Source organism: Oryza glaberrima, chromosome 6 (genome assembly GCF_000147395.1).
Source record: "Oryza glaberrima chromosome 6, OglaRS2, whole genome shotgun sequence".
Taxonomy (NCBI): Eukaryota; Viridiplantae; Streptophyta; class Magnoliopsida; order Poales; family Poaceae; genus Oryza; species Oryza glaberrima.
In genome coordinates, this window is record NC_068331.1 from 22,814,093 (window position 1) to 22,836,092 (window position 22,000).

The 22,000-nt window shown below is 44.4% G+C and overlaps 3 protein-coding genes and 1 non-coding gene across 4 annotated transcripts; 2 read left to right on the top strand and 2 right to left on the bottom strand.

The window, feature by feature from the left end:
* Positions 1-3,098: 3,098 nt before the first annotated feature.
* Positions 3,099-3,996, top strand: LOC127775919 (uncharacterized). The gene is made up of 2 exons (XM_052302232.1): positions 3,099-3,401; positions 3,519-3,996. Exons 1-2 carry the CDS (start codon positions 3,233-3,235, stop codon positions 3,743-3,745), a joined length of 396 nt encoding a protein of 131 aa, XP_052158192.1. The 5' UTR covers positions 3,099-3,232; the 3' UTR covers positions 3,746-3,996.
* Positions 3,997-8,326: 4,330 nt separating this feature from the next.
* On the bottom strand, positions 8,327-8,410 carry TRNAL-CAA (transfer RNA leucine (anticodon CAA)). The gene has a single exon. It is a non-coding gene; the product is annotated as a tRNA-Leu (tRNA).
* Positions 8,411-9,828: 1,418 nt separating this feature from the next.
* LOC127775979 (uncharacterized) lies at positions 9,829-12,159 on the bottom strand. Its single transcript, XM_052302293.1, has 2 exons — positions 10,816-12,159; positions 9,829-10,714 (listed from the first exon to the last, which is right to left on the bottom strand). Exons 1-2 carry the CDS (start codon positions 12,022-12,024, stop codon positions 10,670-10,672), a joined length of 1,254 nt encoding a protein of 417 aa, XP_052158253.1. The 5' UTR covers positions 12,025-12,159; the 3' UTR covers positions 9,829-10,669.
* A 4,937-nt stretch (positions 12,160-17,096) lies between these two features.
* On the top strand, positions 17,097-19,650 carry LOC127775669 (uncharacterized). The gene is made up of 3 exons (XM_052301949.1): positions 17,097-17,297; positions 18,682-19,065; positions 19,298-19,650. The coding sequence occupies exons 1-3, from the start codon at positions 17,097-17,099 to the stop codon at positions 19,517-19,519; spliced, it is 807 nt and encodes a 268-aa protein (XP_052157909.1). The 3' UTR covers positions 19,520-19,650.
* The last annotated feature ends 2,350 nt before the right edge of the window (positions 19,651-22,000 follow it).

A 22,000-nucleotide genomic window follows, 5' to 3' on the forward strand; every position in this document is an offset into this window, starting at 1 on the left:
CTATGCGAGAAGGAAACCAAGAAAATGGAATTGGATAATTCTAGTAACACGCTCGTACGTTATAACATGCCCATATAATTAGAGATGAGTTAGAATGGTGATTGAGGACAAATCATTTAATCCAGTGGTTATACACACGTGGTGTGAGGAGGGGATGGAAGGAGATCGACTTTGCTTTTAAAGTTTTATAGAAATAATTAGAAAAAAAATCTTATTATCCTAAAGGATATATAGATGTACCTCACCCATTTTAGATACTGATTATGGATGTGTTCTCCATTAGCTAGCAGCGGCATGAAAAAAAAGAAAAAGAGTGGCAAAAGTGCGGTTTGCTTGTCCTAGATCTCAAATAATTGGGTTAGGGTTCCACTTTAACTGGAATTGGATAATTCCAGTTGCAGCTAACAGTACACCTACATCATGCATGCTGCTCTATACGTCATACATGTATAATTTGAATTAAAAAAAGAGAGGCAAACATGAATTCAAGGATTTTTTTCATTAATTAATCCTCCATTAGCTTCCTATTGGGCTCTTTTGGGGGCATCGATGTCAGCTTACATCGCCAAATGGGCGTCCTTTTTCGTTGCAAATTGCACGCGAAACCGCTACATAGGACAGCAGTTTCCGGCAGGTACAAGGGCCATTTGGCTGGACAAAGAATATTCATTTGGTTAAGCTAGCTGATGCAATTAACGATCATTGGATCCGACGTGATGACGACGATGGAGTTAATGGGATCCAAAACGTGACATAATTTAGGTTTTTCTAGGGAGATTTGGTCTGATTGATGGGAGAAGCTTGTGAAAGTCTAATACTTCCTGCGTTTCATAATGTAAGTCATTCTAGCATTTTCCATACATTAACAACAATATGAATATGAGAAATGCTAGAATGATTTATATTGTGAAACGGAGGGAGTACCTTGTAAGGTGCTGATTCGCTCAATAATACTTACAATAGTTAATAGTTTAGACCAGTACACTAGTCACAGGACTGTACATTTCAACGGAACCAGATCTGATGGACATAGTTCAATCTTTTCTCCCCTGTATTTTTCTGTGTTTTTTGGAATGGTTTTTTCTCTTAGTTTTTTTAAACGGTTTTTATTGTTTTTTCCTCCCTTTTTTGAACTGCTTTATATGATACACCTAGCAAGAGTAAGAGCTCTAACCTGTTTTTTTTCTGAAAGTATAGAGGTTGTAATAAAATCATAAACAAATTCGAGGACCTTGCCTTTTTTTTCTTTTATTTACTAGTTGGAGCAAAAACCATACTGGCTGCAGAAATGAGAGGCAAACTAGATCATTTAAAGCAACTGGTAGCAAAGTAAAAGCATCAGGAGAGCCTGCATATGTTGTCCTTCCTGCCCTGCTGCCAAGCAGTCACTGAATCTTACTTCTTGGCCTCAATTAATTTGGAATTTGATCCAAGATTTTTTTTAAAAAAAAGTATTTTCATCATAACCTTGGCCTCCATTCACTTGTAAAAGAGGGGGGAAAAGCATAAATCTTTTACAGACATAACATTGGGTGACCGTCTTATCTGACCTCATGTCAAAGGTAGCAAGAAGAGGGAGACATCCCCCCAATAATTCATCGTGCCGTGCCGGATAACACCAGCAGTAGGATTTACAGGTGTTGCAAGTGAAAACAAGGGGAATGAAAAAAGGAAAACAAAAACTGTCCTGGTGATGACTGATGACCTGGTCCACAGGGGTATTATTTCCAGCTTTCCACAGAATTCCACTCTGTCTCATCAGGTTCTGAATGCTGGGAACACAGATTTAAATTAAATACGAAATTCTAGTTTTATTTGGTTTTATTTACTACTACTACCTCCCATGTTTCTATTCTTTTCTAGTGAGAGTGGTTTCTTGTATGACCCTTTGTATCTTCTATGCTGCGATTTATGTATTTCAGATGGACTGGCTTGGTGATGAATTCATATATGCACATAAAAGTATCAATAATTTGAGACCGACCGAATTTTCAAACAAATATGAATTTCATGAATATAAATTTCATTGTAGGATTTGCCCAAAAGCGTTTTACACTTTTTTTTTCTAATAGCATCCAATTTGGACCTACTCGGCTGGGCTGGTTATCGCAGCCGCTATAACACTTGACGCACAAATGCACAATCAATCGAGACATTTGTTATCCATATAGAATAGAGTGAAGTACATGGGTGGTCCCGAAACTTGTGCCAGTGTGTCATCTAGGTCCCCAAACTCCTAAAATGTATTTTTTAGTCTCTAAACTTGTCGTGTGTGTCATATAGGTCCAAACGGGTTCTAACCCGCTCCATAACGCTGATGTGGCAATGCCACGGTGACGCCTACGTGTTAGTGAAATCCACATGTCAAGCATATATAAAAAAATAAAATTAAAAACCATATTTTCTCCTCTTAGGTAGACAGAAAAAAAGATAAAAATTCTAAGGTAGAGACGAGAAAATATGGTTTTTTTCTAATTATATTTTTCCTATGTAACTGGCATGTGGATCCGACTAACATGTAGGCGCTACCGTGGCATACCACATCAGCGCATGGAAGAGGTTAGAGCTTGTTTGGACCTATATGACACCCAAAACAAGTTCAAAGAACCGAAAATGCATTTTGAAAGTTTAGGGACCTAAATGACATACCCGCACAAGTTTAGGGACCACTCGCGCACTTCATTATAAGTCTCGAAGTAGATCCACCGACAAAAAAACTAGTCCTATGCATTTTTTTTTATCGACGGAATTACCAAATGACAAATATATTTTTAATAATGGATTAAAACTCAGCCTCTACACCAACAACGTGTATACAGCCACTGCCGAAGATGCATATATAGCCCCCACTCTTCCATGGAAAACTGAATACGAATTGAAACATCAACTACAAAATGACCATTGTACCCTGCACCAATGATTCCAACCCAAAACAAACCTCTCCCAAAATAAAAATAGAAAAAAAAAATTAAAAATTACAGTAGTAGTAATAATTTACCAGTTGGATAAGTGTACTGAACTACCCTAATAAACTAGCTTGACCAACCTCAGTCCAGCTCCAGCAAAGCAACCAGCAGCAGCGGGTAGTATATTATAGTAGCAGCGTGCCTACAGGCTTCTCTGCCATTGCCGTGCAGTGCAGGGGTCCCTCTCGCCTCAACCACCCAACCAACTACCTCCCCAAACAGTCGCCGCCGCCGCGCGCCGAGCTCGAGCTACCTGAGCTGCTCCCATGTCGTCCTCGTCCTCGTCGGCCGGCGGCTCCCACGCCGGCCTCGCCCTCGCCGCCACCGCCATGGCGCTCTCCGGCACCCTCGTCCTCTTCTCCCTCTGCCGCGCCAACAAGCCGCCTCACCACGACGACGCCCCTGCTCGCCTCCGCCCCTGCCTCTCCTCCTCCGGTGAGCGAGCGGAGCAAAAGCACGCGCCGCCATGGATGGCCATAGCGCGCCGTCGTGCGTGCTGTTCTTCTTGGCTCCTCTTTAGGACTCTCCTCTCACCTGACGTGTTTCTTGCAGAGAAGCGGAAGAGGGAGAAGGCGCGGCGCGGGAGCAAGAAGCGGGTGAGGTTCGCCGCCGACGTCGTCGACAACGACAGCAATGCGTCGTCCCGCCCGGCGGCGGCCGAGCCGTCGTGCAGGAACGCGGCGGCGACGGCGGCGACGGCGATGCCGGCGAACCGGGAGGCGCTGTACCGCGGCATGCTCCGCGGCCGCTCCATGCTCAGGGTCGCCTGCTCCTACTAGCTCCAGCTAATTAATCTGCCATTAGTCCCTTAATCCGGAACTTGTTGCTTCTGTTTGCTCCCTTGCTGATCGCTAATCGCCGCCGCTAATCATCGGGAAGTTTTGTAATTAGCGTGCATCCCGATGCACGAGCGAGCGAGAGATCAGCAGCAGTGCAGGTGATTGTAGCTGTACTTGTTGTACGTGTACATTATTATTGTTATTCTGGGTGATTAGTGAATTATTAATCCATTGAAGCTTCCGATCTTGCACTTCCTCTGTGTCCATCAAATTTCTCTCTCAATATTCATTTTTTTTTCATTCTTTTTTCCCGCCAGGTGATTGCCGGATTTCTTTTTCCTCCTCTCGTTGCCCAATTTTTTTTTTCGGGTGTTAGCAGTGATATATCATCATATCAGCAGTTGTGGTCGGCCGTTGCTGTCCTGATCCAACCAAAAACACAAGCAGAGACGGACAAAACAAACGGACGGAAGAGGGGAAGGGAAGCACGGCTCGGGTTGTTGCTTTGAGAGAAATCACGGAAGCCACAGGATTATTGGTATCTAGTCTCGTGAGAGGATGGAGCAGATAGATAGATGGATAGATACTGGGGTTCGTGGGATTATTCATGGCTGCGAGAGAAAAGAAGAGGAATCCGTGGTGGTGGTGGCGTGCGGCGGCGACACAGGTCGGAATCGATCGGCGGGCGCGCGGAGGCGGGGCGGATCACATGCGCGCGCGCGCGGGGGGCGCCGCTGCGGTCTTCGGCTAATCTCCCGTGACTCGCGGCGTCGTCGTGTCGTACGTGTCGTGTCGCGGTGGTGGTGTGGGTTTTCAGGGGAAAGGGGGCACGCGCGCGGTCGGGTACTCGGGTTGGGTTTGGTGTGTTGTGTTGTGTGTGTTTTGGGAACCCTACCTCAACACGAAAGATAGAGCGACGGATTAGTTTAGAATCGATTAAGCACTAGGATAAAAACCTTTAAAATAATACTTTGTTATAATTGTTTTTAAAATTGTATATTATTTGGTAGTTTGGAAAGCCGCACACGAAAAAAAGAGAGTAAATGTAAATGTACTTAAAAAACACACCCTTGATTGCACATACCTTACCAAGGTCTAAGGTCAACAATGAAAAAAGCGGTTTTTAGTAAAGTTGATGACAGGCTTGGCAGTTTGGCACAAACGTACGCAATGAAGAAGTTTACAATCGTTAAGGAACTCTTACCTCTCTTATTTAAAATATATAATAGTATACTACTATCAACCTAAATTTGATACTAGCTTTTCATAATACTAATTGATGTTAAATTTAATTTTAAATTACTATATTTTAAAATGGAGGGAGCACACTATAGGAGATCCTTCGTTTCGCTTCAGAGCATTTTTTTTTGCCTCCAATCTTAACTAGTGAAAAGTTAATATTAAAATAGAACCAGAATATGCCATATCATGTAACAAATAATAACCATCGGATCTAAAAGGACAAAAAGAGAGAAGATATCTGAGCCGTCAAATATAAGTAGAAAAGATCCTTTCGGTGACTCATATTTCTTGAGACCTAGGAAAAAGAAGGGGAAAAAGAACATAACTACTCCTACATTACAGGATGCTGCACATGGCTTTGTTTAGTTTACATTAAAATTGAAAGTTTGGTTGAAATTGAAATGATGTGACGGAAAAGTTGAAAGTTTATGTGTGTAGGAAAGTTTTGATGTGATGGAAAAGTTGGAAGTTTGAAGAATTAATTATTTTGGAACTAAACACGGCGTAAGTACTCCTACATCTATTTTCTGCATGAAGCTTTTTGGATGACTCTGCCCTTTGAAATAAGATCAAACGGATATAGTGTTCACGCTACAGACTGCAGCGAACCGAATTCAATCCCTACACTACTGTGTCCTGAAGCAGCCACAGGTCGAGTTCACTGCTGAAACGGCGGGCTCCACCAATGAGAGAGGTAGATCATTCCACCATAAAATCTCCTAAGACCCAATCCAGACCCATCGACGATGATGGTCCGAGAAACTAATTCAAATTCCTTGCTTATTTTCTAATACATGTGTAGATTTATGCTCCACCATACAGTAAAGATATTTCTCAAAATAACCTTACTTTGTTCTCAAATTTTACGTCAAATGATATAATTGTTTAATGACACATAACAAAATTGTTATAGTCGTGCAAATGCGTCACTTTATAGTCCAATACCAGTGAAAAATCCTAGTAAACTCAGGGTGCTCTCCCCTCCCGTTGGTTACTACCGGTGCCCAGTGAGTTGGCTTACATATGGTTTGTTTAAGGGGAAATTCTTGATTGACCGAGCGTCGTTTTCGTATAAGGTGCACCGTTTTCGACTATTTTTGAAATCTGTTTTTTTAATTCTTTCTGCATCATATTAATATCGACACCTAGTAGTTTAAATGATAAATATGTTTAATTACTAACCGATAGAGCGTCGCTTTTAAAGAGATGCTACCGATTCCGAGAGGATTTCGATCATTCGTTGATTCGTTCGGTCCCCTCGCTGCGGCACCACACCGTCCACTGCGACGCTCGTGCAGTCCAGCGTCTCCATGTTGGGGTTGGCCCGATCGCTCATCAACCATAACCAACCAACCAACCAACGGCCTGGAGACCACCGGTCCCCTCCCACGCTCGCACGCTCGTCAATTAAACGGAGATTTTTGAATTGCTATGGGCTGCATTGTACATCTACTGGTCGCCTATCATATTTTGTTAAACAAGATTCTCTATCCATGATTGTAGCTAAATTATCTTTGTTATTAATCTGGTCAAGTACGAGTACAAACAATTCATCTCGCTGCTCTGACATCGACCGGCCGTGATGGTAGCCAATAATTAGTCATGTGGATTAGGCACGAGCAACGAGATGGATGTAGATTAGTTAGTTTTTTTTTTTTGCGGGGAGATTAGTTAGTTAATTAATATGTTACAGGTGTTCTGTTGTGATTAGCGGATGTGGGGGATCGCGTTGATTAGTGTTGTGTGGGTTTGATTAATTAGCACGAGGAGACGGCGAAGCTTAGAGCTCTTCTAAAATTTTCTAAAACCCTCCTCTCTTTTTTTTCTAGGACCGTAGAGGTATGGACACGCAAGCCGCCTAGCTAGCTCTTTCAGCTCCATCTTTTACTGGTTGGCTTATTTCATAGCTAAAATTTGAATTTTCAGTTTCTTAATCATAATTTTGTTTTTTGCATTTTCTTTTAAATCATTATTTTGGTAACTTCATTTATTTTCCCATGACTTATTAGCTATAAAATAATTATGACCTCTCACCTAAACTTCATAGAAAGATCTTAGAGACTAGAGACAATCCCGAATGACTACTTTTTTATACTAGTTGTCTATGAGGCCATGCTTAAAATGTTATGCTTTTCGTGCTGAAAGTCTGAGTTTACTCATGGGCTTGTTCAGATTAATGTTATTTTAAATCATACTATATTTTAAAAAATAATAAATATACAGATGGATTTAGTTAATTACCAAACATTTATAATGTTCAGTGAATTTTGAAAACACATTAGCCTATTCTAACGTAAACACATCTTAGGCTCTTGAAGTGTGCGGTTAAGGGAGTGTTCTCAACGTATTTTTAAAAAAATATTAGTGACGTACCCATCCGTTCTCTGTAACAATCGTTTGGTTAGTGTGACCTGTTTGAAAGATCTTCAGCTAGAGAAAAGCAGCACTTCTACGAAAGCAATTAGCATGCTTTTATGTATTATATTGCGTGATTATTTCTACGGACTTTCTGGATCTTGAATGATCAACTCCAACTTTCTCCCCCACCCAATGTCGTCACTCGTCAATTTTGCCAACTCAGCTCACGCCATAGAATGCTACAATACCTTCTCATTATCTTGGTGGTGTTCTTGAGAGTCCAGGTGCATGCAAATTCATAGGGCATTTTTTGAAGTTTGAAAATGACGGACGTGTTCACTTGGATAAAAAAAAACCTTACCAAATTTTGGCATAATTTTGGCATATAGTTACCAAAATTTGATAGCAAACTAAATGTAACCACTTTTTTGGCAACTTTATCACAATTTGGTAAGGTTGAAAATAGCATCAAAGTGAACAGGCCCGACATGTTTATAGATTCCATCAGAAATTGGACTCTATAATTTAAAATGGCAAATGTTGCATGGATGGGAGGCGCGGCATAGGTGTTATCATCAATTTTCATGTCCAACTATACAGATTTTTGGTTGAGCTAGTGTTGTCAACTTGTGGTGTCATAATGATTTCACATCAAATTTCATCGATTTTTAAAAAAGGAAAATACCAGGAAAAAATGGAAGTAAAAACATCAACGTGAATTATTTTTAGGGAGGGAAAAGCAGCAGCCTATATTGGAGAGGTCAGTCTCACAGAGCGTCAACAGCAACACAGGTGAAAGATGGGCCTCGATTGGGCTTCGTTTGGTCGGATTACGGCCCATTAGGGCAAAAAAGAAATGAAGAAATGTCGCACAAATCTCCTGAAAATTTTTGAGCTGTCGATATGAATTCGTTTCGGAGAATTTTGGTTTGTATGAAACTCTCGACTAAATAAAATAAATACGGATAACAAAAAACAAAATGTCAGAAGTGGGATTTGAACCCACGCCCTCGTTAGAGGACCAGAACTTGAGTCTGGCGCCTTAGACCACTCGGCCATCCTGACCGTTATGCAGCGTTATTTCCGGTTAATTTTATTATTCACAGCTAACCATCTGCTCCACCTTAACAAGTCCTTTTTCTTTTTCTTTTATTAAAAACAAAGTAAGGAAAGCAAAAGGCAATATTACAAGACAGTCTAAGCAATAATTTCCCACACCAATAAATTACTCCCTCCGTTCCTAAATATTTCATCCTGACTTTTTTAAATATGTTTAACTGTTCGTCTTATTAAAAAAATTTAAGTAATTATTAATTCTTTTTCTATCATTTGATTTATTGTTAAATATACTTATATGTATACATATAGTTTTACATATTTCACAAAAGTATTTAATAAAAAAGACAAACGGTCAAACATGTGCTTAAAAAGTTAATGGTGTCAAAGTATTTAGAAACGGATGGAGTATGATTATTGCTCGCGTAGAGTTATGTATGCAGTGGCGGAGTCGACATCATCGTGTGGGTCTTGGGCGATTAATAACATTCCATGATGATGGCCGTGTTTAGTTCGTTGGCCAATTTTTTTGACGTATACGGACACACATTTGAAGTATTAAACATAGACTAATAACAAAACAAATTACATAATCCACCTGTAAATTGCGAGACGAATTTATTAAGCCTAATTAATCTGTCATTAGTAAATGTTTACTGTAGTATCATATTGTCAAATCATGGCGCAATTAGGCTCAAAAGATTCGTCTCGCAATTTACATGCAAACTGTGTAATTGGTTTTTTTCCGTTCACATTTAAAGCTCCATGCATATGTCCAAATAATTGATGTGATATTTTTAGCCAAAATTTTTTGGAATCTAAACACAGCCGATGAATCAATTTTTATACACATTGACGCTAGTAGGTAATGGAGGCGGCAACGGTAGAGCCCGGACCGTCACCCAACCTACCCGAGAGCTGCCTCCCTCACTGCATGTATGATCATTTGTACTGTGAGCGTCTGCGTTTGTATTTTGTTTAAGAAAAAAAGAGAAAAAGGCCAATACTTCAATGTTAGGACAGTTGTAACTGATGCAAGCTTGCATTCTTTGACATGGCTATTGTCGTGGAACTCGGGATAGCAACCATTGTGGTCCAGTCAGCAGAATTTGCTGAATACTCCCCGCTGTTCTGCGTCTTAATTTATCTTGAGCAAATGTGGTGGGATTGGAATTGAACTAGAGAAAGGATTAAGAAAAATAAGTCCCTGCAAAAGCATACCGTAAAGTTACAGGTAGGATACGATAGCATACAACGAAAATATGGGAAACGGGTACATTTTTAAGTTCCAGCTGCCTGCTATGGATGTACTCGAAGAGCTGAGACCACTGCTTCTTGTTTTATGTTTAAGCTGAAACAGACTAGTTCTTCTGAAAAATACCGAAGGCTCCAAATTGATGGGGGCAAACAGACCTGAACAATATCCCAACTATGTCGAAATGTATATAAAAAATGGAAGACTAAAATCATGATTACGATGCATTCAATCAGATCCCCGAATTGTCCACAATCACTTGATGCTTTGGCAATTGTGTCTGAATCAGACTGAGACTGAATCACAACGATTCATTTTTCAGGACAATTCATGCTCAGGTGCAAAACTGAATTGAAACTGAATTTTTAGTGGACATGCTGAAACAGAATTGAAACTTAGTGTTCGATCCATGAGGAAAAAAATGACCCGTATATGCTGAAACTGAATGATTAAAAGTGTCAATGCGACAATTCCATGGTCATGGGAGCATTTCGGAACAAATCTTCAGAAGATAATGAGATAACCTAGAGTTTTATGTTTAAGCTGAAACACAGACCATTCTTCAGAAAACACCGAAAACTTCAAACAGGATGGGGCAAACAGACTCTGAACTCAACTATGTCAAAAAAGAAAAATGTGTAAAATGAAGAATGTCTCAAATCATGATCACAGTGAATTCAATGAGCCGAATTATCCCCCAATTACTTGATGCTTTGGTAATTTTGTCTGAATCCGACTGAGACTGAACAACAACGGTTCATTTTTTCAGGACACTTGATGGTTGGTGTCAGGCAATGACTGAAACAAAATGACTCGCGTATGCTGAAACTGATCGATTGAAACTTAAGTGATGATCCATGGTCACAATTTGATAAGAAGAACACCACAACAAAAAAATCGTCAGGAACTATGCTAACTGACCCAAGTGATCGAACTAAACTACTTGTCTCCCTGAACTTTCCGCAGAAGAAACAAATCACCGAAGAACATCGATCAGACTGCAAGATGGTGGATTAATTTGCCGCTGGTGCTGGCAATTTGCTGGTTGCTAGGCTCAGCTGTAAAAATAAAAATAGAATAAAATAAAAACCAGCAAACCATGTCATTTTAAATCAGCAACCAAACTTGCATGAACAGATGAGAAATATGAGATGGATACCAGAAATGACTCGGCGCAGTAGCTGACGAAGGGGAAGAAACGGCCTTGTGATTTGCCCAATTCGCACACTTTCTTGATGCGCAGCGAATCGAGCTCGACGGCGAAGACGCCGTCTTCTTCCGTGCCGACGAAGATGACGTTGGGGTCCTCGGCAACTGCGGCCAAGCACGCCCGCTCCTTGCCCTTGGTATTCCCGACCGGCCATGGCAGCACCTGCTCGAGATCGATGGCCACGCGCCACACCCACCGGGCGGCGGCGGCGGCGGAGCCGTCCTCCTCCCTGTCCCACAGGGCGAGCTTGTGGCGGTGCAGGACTCCCAGCCGCAGCCCGCCGCCGTCGCTCTCCGGCGCCGCCATGACGACGGTGTAGCCGAGGCGGAGGCGGCGCTTGGCGCCCGGCGGCGGGTCGACCACCGAGAGCACGTCGGCCGAGGTGATGCCGTAGCCCAGGATGTCCCTGCCGCAGCGCAGCGGGAGGCCATACCTGTACCGGAGGAGGATCCCCGACTTGCCGACGAAGTAGAGCGTGTCGCCGCCGACGAGGGCGGCGGGCCGGTCCTCGAGGTGGTACCCATCGAGGTCGAGGTGGATGTTGATGTGGACGCTCCACTCGCCGGTCTCCGACGAGTAGAAGCAGGCGTGCGCGTCCCAGAAGTGCCTCTCCCAATTCTGCACGCCGACGAAGGCGACGATGAAGGAGGCCGAGCCACCACCCCCACCCGCGGCGGCGCCGGAGATGACGGCCGGGTGGGTCAAGGCATCCATCACGTTGGGGATCCTGTGCTGCTCGCCGGTGATCGGGTCCCAGACGATGTGGCCGTCGGTGGGGTAGTGGGAGTCGTAGTCGTAGAGGACGACGCGGCCGTGGCGGCAGTCGAGGATGTGGTGCTTGCGGCGGTCGCCGGCGGCGGCGCGGAAGGAGGAGGCGGCGGCCGGGACGAAGCGGTCCAGCTCGCGGTCGGCCGGGTTGTGGAGGACGCCGAGCACGGGGGCCGCCGCCGCCGCCGCCGCCCTCGGGTGGAACGCGCGGTGGCGCGCGGCGAAGCTCGGGTCGGCGAGGACGCGGCGCCAGCGCTTGCAGACGGCGGAGGCGCGGACGAGGCGCGTGGGGTCGTCCGGCGGGATGCGGAGGAGGATCTCGCCGACCAGGTCGTCGTTGTCTGCCACGGGGTGACGCGGACGCGGAGGCGGTGGCGGTGGCGCCGCCATGCTGCGGATCACGGCGACGGCGACGGTGACGATGATCGATGGCGAGGGGTGGAGATTGGAAGAATCGATTTGTGATTCTTTGTTGCTTTTATCTGGACGCACGATCCCATGTTTCCAAACGCCGACCGTTGGTGTCACAGTTCACTTTCCAAACGCAGTTCAGATTGCTCCATGTGTTTTGTTTCATTCGGAATAAGTTCACTTTAATCCCTCGTATTTGCTTCGAGTTTAAATCACATCCATAAATCATGATACGAGATATAACACGTCTTTTAACTTACAATACTGAAATACTACTAAATTCACATGATAATATTATGTCCGGTTTTAGCTAACGTGTCATTGAGTCAAGGTGACCACATGGACGCTACATGTGAACGGGTCGGTTTTCCTACTCCTCCCTCCTCTTACTCTCTCGTCCCCATCTTTTCCAGGCTTCCCTCCAGGTGGTAGCGAGCAGTCAGCAATAGGGAGAAGGGCGATAATTAACCGGCAAGACAAGAGCTGAGTGGCAGCTGGCATCATCGAACTAGACCAATCGCCGAATGGGAATGTGACGGGTGGTGAACTAGAACATGCGGTGGGTTTTCGCTGAACTAGAATGAAATTGATTTTTGCATGTATGCAAAAATGTAGACCGATGTTTGCAGGCACGACTAGTTACGGTTCACCCGTAACCTAAAGACGTCCTCGTTCGGAAAAATGTTTTCTGTAGTAGTGACATGACACCTTCTAATAAAAGTTTGCTCCAAATGTCACGGAAAGAGCAAAGGATTTTTTTTTTCGCTGTGATGGACTGTATAAATATTGATAAAATGTGTTCAGCATATCGTTGTGAAGTTGAGGTATGCAGTGTTAATTTGGGATAATTACATTGTTATCAAGCTCCATCATATGTGTTGGATAGTATATGGAGAGAGGTATATTGCGTAACATGGATCTATTGTATTGAACCTCAGGGGGCCGGTATATATAGGAGTATATGGAGAGGAGATAAGGAAGGATTACAGATATGGAAGGAATCCACACAAATCAATCCTATTCCACAACGCCCTCCTGTGTGTCAATTACTACCTTCCCAAATCCTATCCATCAACGCACGTGTATACAGATAAGAGAGAGAGATGGGCAGCAAGAGATCGATGGCAAGGCTGGCGGAGGTGGCGTCAACGGTGGCCAGCGGCACAGAGGAGTGCGGGGACGGCGGCGTGGTTGATGGAGGTGGCTTCCTCAGCGCGGCGAAGAGGCGAGCCCCGTCACGCTAGGGTAGATGGCTGCGGGGCAGCGCCGAGCACCACCAGCAGGCGGGCGTCCTCGGCGGCGAACGGGGCCCGATGACACCGGCCGAGGTGAAGAGGCGGCCGTCCCCCCTCCCCTCCCCCCCCCCCCAGCGGCAACGGCGAGGCAGGCCTAGCATGGCTGACGGAGATCCACACGTCGACGGTTGCTCGTGGATGGCCACGGGCGGGGGCAGTGCGCCAGGTGGTCGGTGAGATCGACGACGATCGGAGACGCTGCTGCTGCTGCTTGATTGATGACAACACAAACGCCTGAGAGATGGATCTCTTAGGATGATGACTTGACGACGCGAAGAGAGAAAAAAAAAGTTGGCCGCCCCCGGGAGATCGAAGCCCTCCCGGGGCGACGGTGACGGAAGCGTGAGCAGCGGTTCTAGGTCGCTCGCTCTGATACCATATTGGATAGTATAGGGAGAGAGGTATATTGCGTAACGTGGATCAATTGCATTGAGTCTCAGGGGCCGGTATATATAGGAGTACATGGGGTGAGATAAGGAAGGATTACAGATATGGAAGGAGTCCACACAAATCAATCCTATTCTAATATAACTATAACTACCATATACTCTAACAGTATGATTTCCTGCTAACTTGTGAAAGTTTTTTTTAAAAAAAATGAAAAATCAAGATGTTAGATCTTACTATCTGTTTTCCAGCATCGAGAATGTGATGAAATATATGCTTGATTTGTGCATCAAGTTTGCTGAATGTATATTTGTTTCAATCAGCATAAAGTTCTAATTTCTCCTCCAAGAGGCCTTTATGATGCAATAAGCTTTGCACATATTTCCTCACAAGCAAAGCAAGTCCATTCTTGTTATAAATAATAAATTGTTCAAGGTACTTGTTTTAACACTAGCAGGCTTATGAAATTTATGTTTGCTGTGATGTTTATTAGTTTTCTGATTAGTGGTGAACTCATTTCCTCGTCTTACTTTTAGTGAAAACTTCGTATGGGTTGGTTCATTTGTGTTTTTTATGGATGCGGGCCAGCCAACCGGATGCGAAAATCCTCCCCGCCCATCTGAAAAACCCTTTCTGATCGGTGGCAGCTCCAGCCTTGGGAGTTCTCACCAGATAACGAGCTACACATCTCTCGGTTTTCCCTGTGATCATCCTGCTTTCGACATGCATATTGCTGGAAAAACAACATCGTCTTCAAAAGTTTCGCAATCGTTTGTTAGGGCAATGTGGTCATTAGTAACTACTATTAGACTTGTAGACTTTTTCTATCCCTTAATTGCTACACGCCCTAGACCAAGGAAGTAATATTGTAAGCACTTAATGGCTGTATGATCGCGGTTCAAATTAAAATGTTGATTGCATTTTTAGGCACTTTTGGCACCATATATATGCGCGCATAGAAGATTTTTGCATCGCTTTATTCTTCCTCCACACGATGCACAAAGTACGCTAGCTGTTCGAATTTTGAAAAGAAAAAGTATCCCATTGCTTGGGCAACCCTTCGCGCGCCGTATTTAATGTGTGTGATATGCACTGACCGATCCGTTTCTCTCTTGTTTTTTCGTCACCCGCGTGGGTACAGAAAAAAAAACAGAAACGAAGGTGACGTAGGAGTACGTATTGCTAGCATGTATCGACGGCGCCGGTGGACCGAGTTCATGCACCAGGCTAGACGGACACACAGCCTATGCCCGTCGCGCAATCTCCGGTGTAAAGCAAGCTTGCGAGCGTGCCACGCAAGCTAAAGCCGATCGACCTCGACGACATACATATTCCGTGGTCCCCTTTTCTTTCCGACCCAATGCAATAGCCTGAAGCAGATTGCAAATTAAGCAGCACGAGTAGATGGGTCATGGTGGCTACATGCTTTTCGTGCTACTGGTGTAATACTCCTGTGAAAAAGAAATTAATGTAGCTTTATTAATTTATTTATTGCTGAACTAAATGGATTTTATAGTTAGGCCTTGTTTAGTTTCCCAAAATTTTTTTTCCTAAAAATGTCGCATCGAATCTTTGATACATATATGAAACATTAAATATAGATAAAAAAAATAATTGCACAGTTAGGGGGAAATCGCGAGACGAATCTTTTAAGCCTAATTAGTCCATGATTAGTGCTACAGTAACCCATATGTGCTAATGAAGGATTAATTAGGCTTGAAAGATTCGTCTCGCAGTTTCCAGGCGATTTATGAAATTAGTTTTTTCATTCGTGTCTGAAAACCACTTCCGACATCCGATCAAACATCCGATGTGACACCCAAAAATTTTCTTTTCGCGAACTTAACAAGGCAATTTGTATCTTGCCAAACAACAAATATCGATCGGATGTAGATATGTACTACTCCCTCCGTCTTAAAATATAAGCATTTTTAAATTCTGACACGGTCTCCGAGATTCTACTTTGACCAACAATATCAATAAAAATAAAATGTTTTAAATATAAAGAATTGCATATTATGATAATTTGTTTAATGATAATTCTAGTAACATCACTTTTATACATATGATTGATTTTTTTCCTTTTGCTACTAATAGTTAAAGCTAAAAATGTTTACCTTGTCACTATACTAGAAATACTTATATTTTGGGACGGAAGGAGCAATAAATAGTTCCGCCGGCAAATTTTTTCCCCATCACATCAAACGTTTGAACACATGTACGAAATATTAAATATTGAAAAAAAAACAATTACATAGTTTGCGTGTAAATTGCGAGACGAATCTTTTAGACCTAATTGTGCCATGATTTGACAATGTGGTGCTACAGTAAATATTTGTTGATGATGGATTAATTAGGCTTAATAAATTCGTCTCACGGTTTCTATGCTGATTATGTAATTTGTTTTGTTATTACTTCAAATGTGTGTTTGTATATCTGATGTGTCCCGGTATTTTTTTTTTTTTTTTTGCCGGTGGAGGCTAGGTTAGTTATATACACGTACGCTCACTTATTTCATCACTAAATTGAACTTAAAAAATACATATATACGCTCACTTATTGCAGCGTTGCAGTAATTAAGCGAGGAAATGCATGTAGCCGAGAAATGCATGTAATTATCGATCTGTTTGCGATCTCTGCTTCTTCTAGGCTGCTGTTCGGTCGCACGCAAACAATCCACGGAATTGTCCAGGGGAGGGAGAGAGGGGGACCCACGGAATTTGTGTGCTTGGTTGGTTGGCTTCATGCATGGCAGAACGTGTGGATGGGTGCACCTGTGCTACCGGAAAGATACATACACCGGAGCTTGAAAGATCCATACACCTAGCAGGCTAGCACGGTCTGTGCGTCTACTCTACCCGCGGTTCATGAACTCAGTCCACGCGCTCGCGGCGCCGTGGATGCATGCAGCGCGTACTGCTACTGCTACCACCACGACGACGGCGTCTACGCCTGCAGCTCTGGTCTTCCCTTTTTCCCTGTACGCGCGCGGGGGGACAAAAACAAACTGCATGTCGAAATACACATGCATATACATGCAGGTAATGAAATGGTAATATGGAATAGTAGTAGTATACTAACAAAGTCGTTTTCTTGTTGATGCATATATACACCGTCTACATCGATCTCCAATTTACATACATACACCGTATGCATTTCACGGTACGTTGGTCCAAACTCCAAAGCCAAAGGTGATCTCTCTAAAGTTTGACTGCTTTTTCTAACACTCTCGCAAAATGCATAACCCATAGTTGCCAAAAAACCCTAGCATTGGCTCCTGATTATAAATATCGCAAGGCTGCACTGCAGTAGTGCACTTCACCTCCACCCCCGGCCATATCTCCTCATCAGCGAGAACGAGAGATCGAGATGTCGTCGTTGTTCATCCTCGGGTGCCCCGTCCTGTGCCTGCCTGGAGGCGCCGGCCATGGTGGTGGCGCTGGCCGTGGCCGTCTCCTGCCGCCGCCGGTCGCGCGCTTCGCTGGCGCCGGCCGTCCCCTCAGGCTGACGGTGGCACAGGCGGCTGCTAACCCAGGTCCATGGCTGGCCTGGGACGACGACTCCACCAAGGTGAGAAAACGCACGCACTCTTCTTTCCAACTACCTGCATCTGCATGCATGTGTAGTACGTACGGAACCGGATCGATGTTTGCGGTGTGCGTCTCGACTGACTTCTGCCTTCCTCGCATTTGATTCGATGTGTTTCAAAAAAAAAAAGAAGAAAAAAAATGTTCTTTTCGGTCGCGCGTATTGATCTGTACGTGGAGGGAAAAAAAAACTGGTCGTTTTCTTGTTGATGCTTGCGTGCTGTAACAAACGGTAGATCTAGGATTATGGGTCTGGGATGCCGTGAGAAAATCTGCTCTTGCGGTAAAAACATGAGATCGCGCGAGCTTGTTGCTTGGGAGAACATATATGTTGTACTTGATGCATGTGTGACGTTGGCCTGCAGGTAGTAAGGCCCTCTTACAACGTTCTTTCTCTCGGTCTAGATCTGTGTTTGTTTGTATCTTCTATGGAGTTTACGTTGTGCTTTTCTTTTCGGCTTTTTTCTCCCGAGGAGTTCACACGCTAGCTCTTCTTTACCGTTCTTGTTGGTTGTGTTGATACATGGTCTATCTGTTTCTCGCGTACGTAGGTTCTTCATTCTGAAAAGAAAGTTTTCTTTTTTAAAAAAAAATCGTGCAGGCTTGTTCGCAAAAGAAGTTCTCTTCTGATCAATAAACAAAGCGTACGCAGTAGCAACTACGGAGGAAGAAACGGTAGATCTTTGGTGTTGTTGGGCCATTTGTTTTCTCGAAGGAAAAATATTTACTATGTCTGTCCACTAATACAAGGGATGTTCATATTTTCTTGTAAACGTTTGACCACTCGTCTTATTCAAAATTTTAAATTTGTGCAAATATAAAAAACGAAAAGATATGCTTAAAGTACTTGTTATTAGTAAGTATAAGTTAGCCGTGTTGATGATCGTTGTTGGGCTAGGAGGACAGACGTTGGGGATTTGGGGGATGGAATCTGTTTGACGAGAGGATGGCCTGATCGGAAAGGGTTCGAGAATGGGCCGAACTGATCAGCCCGTTGGTCCCTGGGCATACTGTGGGCATGGATACAGTTGTGAGATGGGTTCCTAGGGGAGCGTGCCGGGCCAATGAGTTGTTCTGGGCCAGGCCAGGCTGATGCAATTTAATTGCCTAATGGAAGTACGAGCATGCAGTTTGGGCTGAGAGGAAATTGGTTATGGGGCAAATTCTTTGGGCTGGGAGGGGTTTGGGGCTGATGATGTTTGGGCTATATGGGCTGGAACTTAGTTTCGTAAGACAATTCCATATACATACATGCGTGCCTCAACTGAAGTTTGTTTTTTGAGATGAAAAGAAGAAGAAGATATATATATATATATATACATACTCTGAATCTTTATCTGTTTTGTTGGATATGTGGTTGCTGTCAGGTGACGCCGTACAAGGCCATCGCATGGTCAGCTGCAGAGGCGCTGGACCTCCTGGAGCAGACTCCGCCGCCATCGGCCGGGAGCGCCGCAAGCCAGGACGTGCAGGAAATAATCAGCACGTTCAAGAACCTCAAGGAGCTTGCTGATTCCGATGAGGTGCCGATGGAGCCCCTGGCGGCGACGTGCACGCTGCTGAGGTACCATTGGTACCTTTGGCAGTGCTACCACGGCGACCCAGTCACAAGGGGATTCCCGGACGGGCTCCTCAGTTTCCTGCACGGGTGCATCAGTTTCGCTTGCGGCCCCGATGGCTACGCGCTGCCATACTACCTCAACATTTTCGGCATCAAGGCCGACAAGCTCCCCAAGGAGGCGTGGGCCAAGGTCAGAACAGAACAGAACCCGATGACTTTTCTCCGACCCTAGACCTCCTTGTGTTGGCTTGGGCCGAGTTTAGTTTCGAAAAAAAAAACGTCACATTAAATTTTTCTACACATAAATTTTTAATTTTTTTGTCATATTGTTTCAATTTCAATTAATCTTTTAATTTTGATGTGGAACTAAACACACCTTTGTTATACCTGACCGACCTGTTCGATTTGTCGCGTGCATGCAGGATTTGGTCACAGTCGCGATGTATGCTTCCCCGGGTACCCGCCTCGTCGTGGGTAAATACGAGAAGCATCTTCTGGATGTTTTCAGGATGAGGCTCATCGCAGATGAGGGGAAACAGGAGGAGTCCAAGATTCGGGCGGAGGAGGCCAGCCACCGCAAATGGCGCCCCGACCACTTCGTCGACGACGATGACGACGGCATGCTCGGACTTGGGGGCGTCTGACGACCTCCTTCCAAGCGAAGCCGGCCACAAAATCTATGCCATTGCCATTTGCCAACTGAGTAGACATTAGTTATCTTATCTTAGAGTATGTTTATGGTTAGGTGTTGTTACTGTAGCCTTCCGATATGATGGTGTCTTGATTATCACTGCTTTATGGTTACGTGTTACCAGACTTCTCCTTTGCTTTATGCTCACTATATTAATCCATTCGCTAGCAATGGGTACTCTGTTCCTTTGCAACTCCAGTATTACTGCTATTATATCAGAATATGCATGACACTTGCATGGGTCCATGGCATGAATGGAAAGAATTTGGATCCACAAAATTTGAGGGAAAAAGACTTTCTGCACTATCATAGCACAAACTTTCGAATATGACCTCTCTAAAATCAAATACCATTTCCCTGTAAAAACTTTTAAATTCAAAAATGATGGCTCTGTTTGAACACAGCTTCAACTCTAGCTGGGTATATGTAAATTCGAAAATGATTTTAACCCATAAATTCTACTATCTGCAATGCCAAACAGACCCAATTATACAGGTAGCAGTGTCTTATTCGAAAAAAAAAGGTAGTAGTGTCTTATTCCGGAAAAAAAAGTTGTAGTGTTATCTCGTATTGTTATGCTTCTACGACAGCAACATGTTCTGCACCAATAATTGTTTTGTTTATTGTGAAACATTACTGTTACTGTTAGTAGCATCATCTTCTGATTAGTACTATAGACATTGACTGGTCCTTTCTACTATGTACTCCACCCTGATCAAGTCTGATTTCTCCTGAACCCAGTGTGACAAGTCTATATTGATTGACCGGTCCTTTCTAGACTGCTCCACTGCGTGGATGCAAGCGAGCCAACCCGCCGGACCCACCACTTCCTTACCCGTGCTTTTCTCATTCTAAGGCTTGATGGTATTGTGTTCTTTTTTAAAGTTCATATAGAAGCGAGATTTTTTTTCTAATATTTCAACGAGAACTGTACTTCTTTTTTAAAAAAATCTATATTTAAAAAGATTAGGCCTAATTAGGCTCAAAAGATTCGTCTCGCGATTTCCATGCAAATTGTGTAATTAGTTTTTTTATCTATATTTAAAGCTCCATGCATATGTCAAAGATTAGATGTGACGTTTTTTTTAAAAAAAATTGAAACTAAACAAGGCATTTAGCTCAAACCCTCATTGACACCTAGAGATGGCAATGGGGGCCCGTTCACCGTTTTCCCGTGATGAATTCACCTATTAGGTGACGGGGATGGTTAATATCTACTCACCATGAGGAATAAAATGGTTAAAAACCTCTCACCATCAGGGATGACGGGGACGGGGGCGGGGACGGTGAACCATTCCCCGTCCCCGCCCCCCACAGTGACCCGACTGTACTTACAGGGCGGAATTCTAGACTTTTTAGATGTATTGGCCCATAATATTAAAGCCCATTTAACATGCATATATATAATCTAACCCTAAGTCAACAGGTCAAAGCCAAATCCTCCAGGACCTCCACCCGAGTCACGCGCGCCGCGCCGCCGCCGTTCGCCAGTCTGCCGAGAGCCTAGGAGCCGCGCGTGCCACCGTTCGCCGCCACTCGCTGCCTTCTCTCGTCGGGAGATTGAAGCCGTCGTCGCCGGCCAGCGCGGCGCTTGTAGTCATCTTCACCGGGAGCCACCGGCTGCCTCTGTCGACACGCCACCAGCCTGCAGCCGTCTTCACCAGGAGTCGTCGTCGCCGTGCTGCCGGGAGCCGCCGTCGCCGCGCCGCCGGGAGTTGCCGTCGCCGCCGCCATCCGTCGACCATGGCTTCAGCCTCCCCCCGTAAGCTATGACAGCGACGATGCAAGGTGAGCATACTACAATCCCTAATCCCTTCTCTGTGCTCGATAGACGCCTACCTCTAGTTCTTCTCTGTCGAGTTATTCGTCTTCCATAGTTGCATTGTTGACTCACTAACCCACGACCGGCGGTCCACGCAAAGGGACGCTGCCATGGATTTGGACCTGCTACCACGTGATACAAGTAAAGCAGTAGCCGCTGCTGCAGCCACACCCAATGTTGGGCATACTGCCGTATCCGCCGCCGTGCTAGGTGCTGCCCCTGCGGTCGTCGCATTGGGTGCAGCCCCTGCGGTCGTCGGGTTGGGTGCTGGCTCCTCTCGCAAGTCCAATGCAAATGCCCTTCGCAGGCCTCCTCCTTTGAAAAGGACCACGTCCAAGCCGAAAAGCCGTCTTGCAGCTGCTGGAGCTCCTTCTGCTCCGACTACTCTAAACACGTCATCTTTTGCCGCGGCCTTCGTCTATTAAAATCCATGGGGTTCGATTTCAAGCACGCTACCCCTCTTATATGTTTCAGCTCTTTTATTTAACAATTTGGAATATGTAAGTTGGAGTTTATGACTTATGAGATTGCATTGCACTTAGGTACTGAATGTTTCAGCTCTTAGGTACTAAATGATGGATTTGTTGATGTTACTGTCATATATTTTCTTTG

Coding starts and splice junctions, on each gene's coding strand:
- LOC127775979 (XM_052302293.1), bottom strand. CDS start 12,024: ATGGCGGCGCCACCGCCACCGCCTCCGCGTCCGCGTCACCCCGTGGCA. Junction 10,715..10,815: donor ACTGCGCCGAGTCATTTCTG/GTATCCATCTCA, acceptor TTATTTTTACAG/CTGAGCCTAGCAACCAGCAA.
- LOC127775669 (XM_052301949.1), top strand. CDS start 17,097: ATGTCGTCGTTGTTCATCCTCGGGTGCCCCGTCCTGTGCCTGCCTGGA. Junction 17,298..18,681: donor GGGACGACGACTCCACCAAG/GTGAGAAAACGC, acceptor GGTTGCTGTCAG/GTGACGCCGTACAAGGCCAT. Junction 19,066..19,297: donor CCAAGGAGGCGTGGGCCAAG/GTCAGAACAGAA, acceptor GCGTGCATGCAG/GATTTGGTCACAGTCGCGAT.
- LOC127775919 (XM_052302232.1), top strand. CDS start 3,233: ATGTCGTCCTCGTCCTCGTCGGCCGGCGGCTCCCACGCCGGCCTCGCC. Junction 3,402..3,518: donor CCCCTGCCTCTCCTCCTCCG/GTGAGCGAGCGG, acceptor TGTTTCTTGCAG/AGAAGCGGAAGAGGGAGAAG.